General features: G+C 35.0%; 1 protein-coding gene across 4 annotated transcripts in view; it reads left to right on the top strand.

The window, feature by feature from the left end:
* Pum (pumilio) overlaps window positions 1–10,204 on the top strand; it is an 85,521-nt gene that overhangs the window by 61,809 nt on the left and 13,508 nt on the right. For all 4 annotated transcript variants that reach the window (XM_070295807.1, XM_070295808.1, XM_070295810.1 and 1 more), the window contains 2 exons: window positions 7,498–7,890; window positions 8,958–9,198. In XM_070295807.1, coding sequence (XP_070151908.1) covers window positions 7,498–7,890; window positions 8,958–9,198 — 634 coding nt within the window. The remainder of the gene's footprint in view (window positions 1–7,497; window positions 7,891–8,957; window positions 9,199–10,204) is intronic.

Here is a 10,204-nt window from a genome sequence, read left to right on the forward strand (position 1 = left end):
GACATAAGAGGAAAGATGCAGACGATGAGGGGACCTTAATGTCATTTCCCTGTCGCGTCCAACGATCGTAAAATCGAGATCGGCTATACGCTTTTTTCTCCTCCTTTTTTCATCCTTCGTAGAACGGGAAGACGGATCTCGTACGACGAGAGACGGAGATCCCTTCTCTTCGCGACACCCTGTATATTCCGTACACGTAGCCAGGTGAGCTAACGGTGCCTCCGAAGCGGTGAAGTAACGGATTTGTCTCGTCGTCGTACCTTTATCTCACGGGATACTCGACTTGCACGAGAATATATCGCGCCTCGTCTGCTTCCCCGAACGAATACATCGTCCTTTTTTAATCAGCACTTGGACTCAATTAATTTACTTTTACGTATCGACGAGCAAAATTCAATCTCGCTCGCTAAGCTCCGATAGTTTTCGATGGTGAGCAATGTTGTTAATTAGCAGAATGATAACGATATTTAGAGAGATGATTTTACATGACAGTGCAGAGTTACGTTTACAAGCGTAAAGAAAGAAATTGCTTAACATAGCGTACGCGAATAAACTTAAATCGTTGTCATGCGTCAAAATGCTCTTCCGCAACGCGTTCTCTCGCCTACATATGCATTCGGACCGAAGTTTTCGGGATGAATGGACGACGGTGAAACATTTATGCGTCAGGCATAATATGCATAGGGCCACGAGAGCTATATATGTCGGCGAAACTTTCTGCGACGCTGAATTAGAACTGAATACAGATTTCTCCTATTGTATTGTAGCGTATATTTTATGTGCCAGCTATTGATTTTAACGCCAAGCCCTCGTGAAGAATACGTTGCTGAAGCGATGGAGAATAATATTTGATTCCAAAGAATCGTCGGCAAATTAGTTTGACAGATCAGCACAGTTGCAAATTTATTATTCCGTCGCGACTTTTTTTCCCGAAAAAAAAAAAAGCGGTTTTTTTTGTTTTTTGTTTTTTGTATGTCGTATGTCAAATTATTGACAAGAGTATGAAAATTTCGTTGACTAATTCCTACCTATGTTTCTGCGTATCTATGCAAAACCCGAGCACAATTTATTGACAAATTTCGCAAGGCAAAAACATTGTCGACGAAATGAAAATTTTCACAGGTATTAAGAAAACTCAATAAATATTTATGCAAAACTTGATTTAGATCTCCACTTACTTATTTAAAAGTTATTTGCTAAAAAAATTGTAGAAAAATATTATATCTCTCTCTCTCTCTTTCTTTCTTTCTGCAAATTACCTTTTTTTTTCTTGCAGTTGATTTCAGGTGATATTCACGATCAAAAGTTTTTGTCATAAATTAGGAAAAATATTAATTACAACTATTTTCTTTTACGAAAACGTCAAAAGCCGTATTATTTTTATGATACTCCAATTCCTTTTATAATCCGGATTTATTTATTTGATTTTTCAAACGGTATAAACATAGATAAAAGAAAAATATTATTCGCCTTAAGACGATTACACACGAACAACTTCTTTGCGTTTGAAAATAAAGTTACACTTTAATTAATATTATTTTCTTTTTATTAATAAATATTGAACATTAAAAAGCGTTTTTTGTGTGTTTTTTTTTTTTTTTTTTTTTTACGATGTAATTAGTATCAATTATATCGGATTTATATAAATACAATATACACGCACATATAAATATATATAAAGTTTCAGTTTCTATCAAATATAAATAAAAAAATTGCAATTAAACATCAAATATTATTATGTTCATTATTATTTATTAAGTCTACTGTCATCTTATCATGGTTTCTATTGCACTCGGAACGTCCGCTTTTATTACTACTGATTTTCGCGATTGTAACAATGCAACGCGATAAGATGATACGATGGATACGTACTCTCGCGGATACGGGATTAATGACAATACCTGTATTATGCGCGCGTTGTTGATGACCCTATCTCTAAATAACTGTGACACTCTGTTATATAGAGCGTTAATGAACTGATCTCCCAACTCAAGTGTGATTTTTTTTTTTTCCTCTTTCTGGGACACCAGGATGCTAATAATTAATGAGAAAGGAAAATAGGCCAGGAAATGATTTTAAATAAAAAAAACTCTACCTCCCTATTATCGAATAGCTTCCTTTTAAACTGATGATTTTATTAAATCTGTTATTTTTAAAAGGAAACATCTCTATAAATTTTTGAAATTTAAAAGGAAAATTATTTATACGCCGTATAAAAAAAAGAAAAGTCGCATATTTTATTCGTAATAAAATACAAGCGACTTTTCTGTCCCAGTAATGGACGGTCATGTAACGGTTAAGATGGATCAGATGGAAACCGGTGAATCGATAGCCGATAGGAATCGAATCGTTCGGCGTTCCCGAGATATACACGCGCGACGATAGGATGAATATCGGTGATAAATATTAAAGCACACGGTTATGAAAGGCAAACGCGTGACGGAGGCGAGCGCACAGGGAGGGTCATTGAACCCTACGTCGTTCTCAAACACGTTTTCGCGAGGAATTTAACAATGCGGAATATACCTCTTATCTAATCGTTCCTATATCATTGATCGCGTTACGCTTCTTCGTAAGTCGCTAGAGTTAAAAGCCGATCAGCTGATTACTGTCAGATATCAAGGCGAGAATAACTCTGCTCTTTTGCATTTCAGCATAAATAAGCGTTATAATAATTTTTTTTGGCACTGATAACAGATAGTTAGATGGAAAGAAATGAAACGAAAATATAAAGAAAGGCGAATAAAAATGTGATCGATACGGTGGAATTGAGAGATCGATGAATCGATCAATTTTGAAGAAAAAAATTTTTTTTTTTTTTTTTTCAATCCGTAAGGAATTTTTATTATTATTTATTTATTTTGTGGTGTGTAAAATAGAATTTTACTTTAATCGACGAAAGAAAGCTCGCGTGATGTCCGCGTGACAATAAAAAAATCGCGGAAACCGCATCGACTCGTGTTCGACATAATGCGATTTCTTGCGTTCTCTGAGAGAGAAAGAGTGCGAATAGTAATTCAACAAGGATAATAAGTAGACTATCGTAGGATCAGTGAAAGTCTATCCGGGATACTGATGAGTGTAAGAGAAAAGTCTGTTCATTATTGCAGGACAATGATACTCTGATAGTGCATCGAGGGAATTTATATATTTTAATTGATTTTTTTCTCTCTCTCTCTCTCTCTCTCTCCTCTCACAGTTCTGACTACGTAATCAAATATGAATCTTTCGCGACAACTTGGCATCTATTAAAATTAATGACGTACACTACACTTTCAATGCGCTGTCAGTTGCTAAGGGCCTCAAAGTCGAGTATGATTTAATGTGTGATTCGCACCTAGTGGTATGTTGCTTACTACGCTCAGAATTATCAGTTATTCCAAAAAATGATAGTCATTAATCGAATACTTACATATAACCTTTTCGCAATTTTTATTTATTTATTTATTTATTCACGTGAGAACCGATAAAACAATTTTGTCACATAATTCATTGATTTAACATTCATCCTACTCTTCTTTTAAATTCTGTAATAATCTTTTTTAAATATTTATTGTTATATAAAGATATCTTAGATTTTTATTTTTAATAATTCTTTTTATTTTATCAAAAAATTATGAACATATTTTTCGTTGAACTTTTAATAATTTTATTTTATCTATTCGCATTTAATTTAAATGATATTTCTCTCGTTCTCTTGCAATTCTGCGCGATATGTCTCCGAGAGAAACTCGGATTTAATTTCGAACGTGACGAGAAAATTATTTGTATACATTTAAATATTTCCTAAGAGTAATTAAATTAATTTAATTCGTTAATTAATTTAATTCGATCGTGAGCGATAAAAATTTTCGTCGACGGCTTTTAAAAAGTACGTCGTACAGAGTAATGCTGTAATTAAGAATGCAATGATCTCGTTCATCTCCGTCAAAGCTCTTCTCGAAAAATGCGACGGGTATATTTGAACGTCGGGGGAGGAATCACGTTCCGTATTGTCGGCCGCCAATTTGTAAGCCGCCGGCGGAAGCCTTACGTATTCACATTTCCAAGAGTCCAACTCATCCCCTTTCTCACCCATGACAATGAATGGCGCCATTGTTTCCCTCCCCGAGTCCGAAATCGACTGCTCCCACCAAGTTTTTCTCCTCTTTTTTTTTTCTTCCGTCTCCAACACGTCGCGGACTCCGCCATTTCTACGCGTAATCGCCGTAATTTTTTAATAATTTAGACGTTCATTTCAGTTCGTTCATTCTTGAGAACGACGATAATAAGGATTGGAATAATCCGTATAAAGCTAATTCAGATTCAATTGGAAATAAAAAGCTAGCATTTTTATTTTAAGCTCTTAAACGACGATTATGATTAAAGTATCGATTTTTAATCGCAATAAAATTGTTATCCCCCTCCCCAAAAAGGATATTGTGGTTATTAAAAAAAAAAAAAAAATTCATACAAAGATGTAAAATAAAATGATAGCCGATTGCACTATTGAATTATGCTGATAAGAATAAAATAACTATCAGTTTTAAAAATAAGGTATCGATACAATAATAACATTAAAAGAAAGAGTTTGCCGTAATATTAAAGAATTCAAAGAATTTATCGATTCACTTCTTATAAATATAATTTCGTAATAAATTGCATCGGACGAATAATTATTTATTAGAATGATATACGCTATGCGATCCAGATAGAAATACGTCGCTCAGCTACGAGAAAATGATAATCTCGAGCCTGAAGCTGGTCATTCGAAGAACGATAGAATTACGATTTTATTAAACAAATATAGGCGAGATAAACACAGACACCGCCGGGCATATGATAATACCATTAGTATCTTAATGAACGTTCCCTTCGGTGCCGTGCCAGTTAAAGTCTCGATCGATGACGATGTTACCTTGATTAACGGTTTAGTATACGAATGGAAACAAAAAGGGGGGGGGGGGTACAATATCTGGCCTTAATGAACCATTTGCACATCTTGCAACGTAATGTTTCGTATTATACTATATTTTTCTTTAATATAAAATTTTTTTTGCTTAAGATATGGTAAAATTTGCTGTAAGAGAGAAATAAATGAGAGAATGGGCGACCATATGCTACTTTTAGTTTGTATTTTTTCTCAGAGAGTTGCAGAAAAATAATATATATTTATATATATATGCTTTAATATTTATATATTTAAATATTTTATATTGATTTAATATTTGTTTACTATTTATTTAATATTTTTTTAATATTTATTTCAAATTTATTTAATATAAATATTTATTAAAATATAAATATTTATATATTTTTATAAATTTTATAAATATTTAATAAATTAAATATTAAATAAATTTTATAATTTTATAAAAATATATGAATATTTATAAAAATTTAATATAAATATTTATTAATAATTTATATATTTTACATTTTAATATTTATATATTTAATTGCATTTTATTTTAAATACGAATTATATAAATGCCAGGATTTTAGCACACTAATTATGAAGTAATTATGAAGTAATTTAGCAACAGCTTCGGGATGTATAATTTAATTGTATTATAGAATGTGATATACAAAGCATGCGATGCTAATAAATTAAAACGTTACTATTAACATTCATTAATAACAATGTGGGAGTCTCTTTCGTGACCATAAGCGCACAGAAGAACGGTGAAGGTGTTATCCTATGGCCTTGACTCAAGCTCGAGCCGCTTCCGGATGAGGTTAATACCCGAAACGCATCGTTGCCTCTTAGGGTTGGAGCGTGTCGTGTTTGTACGGTTTCAAGTTTTCAACGCTTCGCTCAAGGAATCATCCGTTCGGTCGACGTTCCTAGCTCTCTCGTAAATTCGAAGGTCGAAGAAACTCGGGCGGGATTGTTATTAAATTGTTATTAAATTTATCGATCGATCAGTAATGCACCTAAGTTTTTAATTCGTACAATATTTTACCGCAATGGGAAAAAAGAATTTATATGACAAATCATTTCATTAATGCGATAGTCTCAATTGCGAGGCACAATATTTCAAATTTATTTCTTTTATCTTCTTCGAGAAAAAAAAGAATGACAAGATAAGTGAGCAGGCTATTTTTAGCTTGCTTTTTCTCTCTCAGAGAATTGCAAAAAAAAAAAAAAATTTATATTTATATTTATATTATATATTTTAATATTTATACATTTAAATATTTTACATTTATTTAATATATTTTATTTAAAATACGAATTATGTATTAAATGCCAGTGATTGGCACCACCAATTATGAAGTAATTTAACACTAGCATCGGGATGTACGCGCTAGTTTAAAGAACAAGAATTAAAAATTTAATTAAAAAAGGAGAAATTAATTGTATACCCTTGTCACGACATGGGATGAACTTTTCGAACTTTGTTTGGAGATTTTTATACGAGGAAATAAATTACGGAACAGGATTTATACGCGCGTCTCTATTAAATGAGAATAGAATTTCTGTTTCTTTTTTTCTACGCGAGAGAGTTGTTACGATTTATTATTGCTTCCCTCGTGCCTTTTAATTCCGTATTCTATTCTACATTGAATCACGGCACATGTTTGCCGATCAATTAAGTAATTCACGGCGCGATCATCATCGGTCCGGTAACGCAGAAGAGGCGAACGCATGTTGTCGGTGAATGTCCGCGGGGGTCGTCGACCTCGGGGCCCGACCATCAACCGGAGAAAAGAGGAGGTCTCGCTTGTCTTCCTCTCGACTTTAACACCGAGTCGCGTCTTTTGCGCCGCTTCCAGTCGGCGGCCGACACTGCCTGCCTTCGACCTTGATCCTCGATGCTGAAAACCTTCGGCCGCGACCGATTATCCTTCGTAATACGATGTCGTCATCGAGTCATGAAAGCCCGAAAGGCCGTTTGGCTACTTCTCTCTCTCTCTCTCTCTCTCTCTCTCTCTCTCTTTCCCTCTCTGGCGCAATTTGCGCGTTATAAGATCCCTTCCTGATATATACGGTGTCCCCATACAGAAAACTCGATATTTCATCAAGATAAATCGTACTAGTTGTCGTGAAAATTGTCAAATAAATCGAAATAATATTTTCGAAAGCGATCGATAACAATACATTATCAAAGATTGTTGCGAGAATTTCTTTCTCGATTTAATTTTAATTAATTAATACGTTAAAAAAATTAAAATTAATTTATACACTCTTATCTGATATTTTTTACAAGTAATAGTTTCATAATTACGTTCAGATTTCGAGCAGAGTCTCGAAATCATTGCCAAGATATCGTCAAATAGCACTGTTTGAAAATATTGCAATTTTTTTTTTGTTTTTAAATGAAAAATAGTTAAAAAATGATCAAGCTATTTATTTTATTAAATCTCAATATTTATAAATTTAAATATATTTTAATAAAATTTTTTCATTATCTCTAATTATCTAAAGAATTATCTGGGGACAATATTATTAACATTATCAATAAAGAAATCTTCCCACGTCGCGTACTCATGTTCCTTTCATTCTTCTTTCAGCAACTGTTTCGCAGTCAACCGCAAGGCGCGACACCGCAACAACTGCAATTACTTCAGCAGCAGCAGCAACAGCAGCAGCAGCAGCAGCAATACCTGGCCGCGTCCCAGGCGCAGCAGCAGCAGCAACAGCAGCAGCAGCAGAATTTCCCCACGGCCCCGTATACCGTTATCAGCGGTCAGGAACCTTACGTAGGGGCATTGATAGCCGGCGCACCGCCGCCAGTCGTACCGCAGTACTATGGGGTCGGGCCCTGGGTCTATCCGGCCGGTCTGCTCCCGCAGGCGCCACCCCAAGCGGCCGCACCACCGCCACCCCGGCGACCGCTCACCCCCTCCTCGGCGGCGGCCGCGGCCGCTGCCGCGCAGGACACCGCGAATAATCTGGCACAAACGGTGAGCTAATTATACGCGCTGCCAGAGATAATTATAAATCTGCGCGAAGAGAAGATGGGAAAAAAAGGGGTCCCAATATTCATAAATTATATTTGTAAAACTGCAAAAATATAAAAAGGACATGCTCCCACTGCCTCTGCGTCGTAAAGCGTTATAAAGAAATTATTATTGTAAAATCTAGTCTTCTCGAAGAACATTGGTGCGAGTTAAAAATGATACAGGGTATATATATCTTTACAAATTCGAAGAATGAAAATTTCACAATTTTTGGCAAGATTCTTAATGAGAAATCCCTTCTCTGTTTTTTTCTTTAAATAAAAATATGATAATGAATCCCTGGGATGACATGCTCGCTCGGTGCACGTGCTTTCAAATAAATGGAGCTTCACGAGAGTATCTCGATGAACCATGATCATTAAATGAAGGGGTTAAATTTAGACGGGGTAAGACAGAGTGTTTAGGAATTAGCGCGTACCACGAATTAGGTGTTTCTAATCCCGTAATAGCTATTTTCTCGCTTGTGTTGCCGCCTCTGTGTCGCGAATAACCGACGATACCTGTTTTCTCTGTGCTTGACGTACCATGAGAAGCGCTTATTGTGCCAATTAGTAGAAGCTGCCACATTGCTCTCCTCTATTGTAGCCAAATATTTCGCTACAGTGACAAATGAAGGAAAACGTGGGAGTGTGTGAGGGAGATACTGGGCGATCTGTTTTCGATTTATAAAATTAAACGTTCAATTTGGCGAGTTTACGTCTATCGTATATTTATGTGCAGTGCAATACAAACGTATGTAATTCAAACAGGAATCTGGGCTATTTAAACTGAAAATTGTGCAAAGAGTCACAAAAAAATACTTTACGTTTGAAAATAAAAGTTTTGATACAGTATAATTCAGCTTTTATAAAAACCGCAAGGAGTTACTTTAATAAATTTTTTTTTCTCTTTCTTTTAATTTACTATTTTCAATTTTAAGATTGATTGTTCCGAGATTATATTATCGATACTCTTAGTAATATGTTTCTGCAATATAATTAATTAACGTAATGCAATAAATTATTTTACAGGTTCAAGGTCAATATCAGGTGATACCGGCTTACTACGATCAAAATGGTTCCATCGTCATGGGAGGTGTTCGTGGTCTGAGTTCAGCGGCGACTCCCATGAGATTAGTTAGCCCCGCGCCAGTTCTCGTCAACAGAGCCCCGTCTCAGCCTCCACCGGGTCCACCGGCGCCGCCACCACCGAATCTATATTCCCAGCCGACCCCGACATCTCACAGCAACGCCACGCCCGGCGAATGTCTAGGTGAGCCTGACGGGAATCTCTTAGTTTCTGGTACCACTACTGTTCTCCTTGTATAAATATACTTGTAAAAGCGTGTATGTAACATTTTGTAAAGATATATATATATATCTGTCCTTTCCTCGTCATGTAATTAATACATGTGTAAATGCATGATCGTGTTCTATGACAAAAACATTGTCCGATTATGATAATAACCAGTGTCAATCATGTTTAATCATTTTTCTCTTTACGATTAACTCGTCTGTTTCCTGTAAATATGCGCGAAACACACGCCACTGTATATTGTGACTAAAAGGAGAGAAAAGAGGAAGCCGTTGATAAGATGGCTCACGTGTCGTAGATGAGTGTATAGGACAACGATACCTGATGAGCCTATCGAACAAAAGGTTATTCTGCGTAATAATAGAGATACTATTGTCATTGGTCGTTACATATAGTAGTAGTGTCGAATTTAAAAAATTTAAAGTTTGTAAGACGAAAGAATGTTTATGAATTAAATATTTAGTGGATTGTTATATCACGATTCCTATACATTTTGAAACTTTTTACTCGAATTGTGATAAAAAATGAATATGTGGAAACTGGATAATTCGTATCATATCATATTTTATAATTTAAGTCCGCCGTAAAAAAAAAAAAAAAGATAAATTCAAAATTTTTAGAGAAATATGATAATTATTAATAGCAGAGAAAAATTTATTGCCGTATAAACTGGGAACATTTATTTATTTCACTTTTTTCTCCCTGCTTTTAAATTTTCCACGTATTATCGGAAATGATGATAATATGTAATCACAGAACTTCTTATCACGAGAGATTGCGAATAGCTAATAATTTACATAATCCTTTTCTCGGAAATATAACCCGCGATATAATCATGATCCTGATATGAAAAGTTGAAACGTTTCACACGCCAACGACCGCCGAAATTTTATTTTTCCGGATTCGGAGGGTAATCTGTTGTCCTATCTACACATGCGAGTACTCTGCGTTGATACCACTGCTT

The sequence above is a fragment of the Polyergus mexicanus genome, unplaced genomic scaffold, assembly GCF_030449975.1.
Source record: "Polyergus mexicanus isolate NDT 795.1 unplaced genomic scaffold, iyPolMexi1.0 SCAF_5, whole genome shotgun sequence".
NCBI classification, from domain to species: Eukaryota; Metazoa; Arthropoda; class Insecta; order Hymenoptera; family Formicidae; genus Polyergus; species Polyergus mexicanus.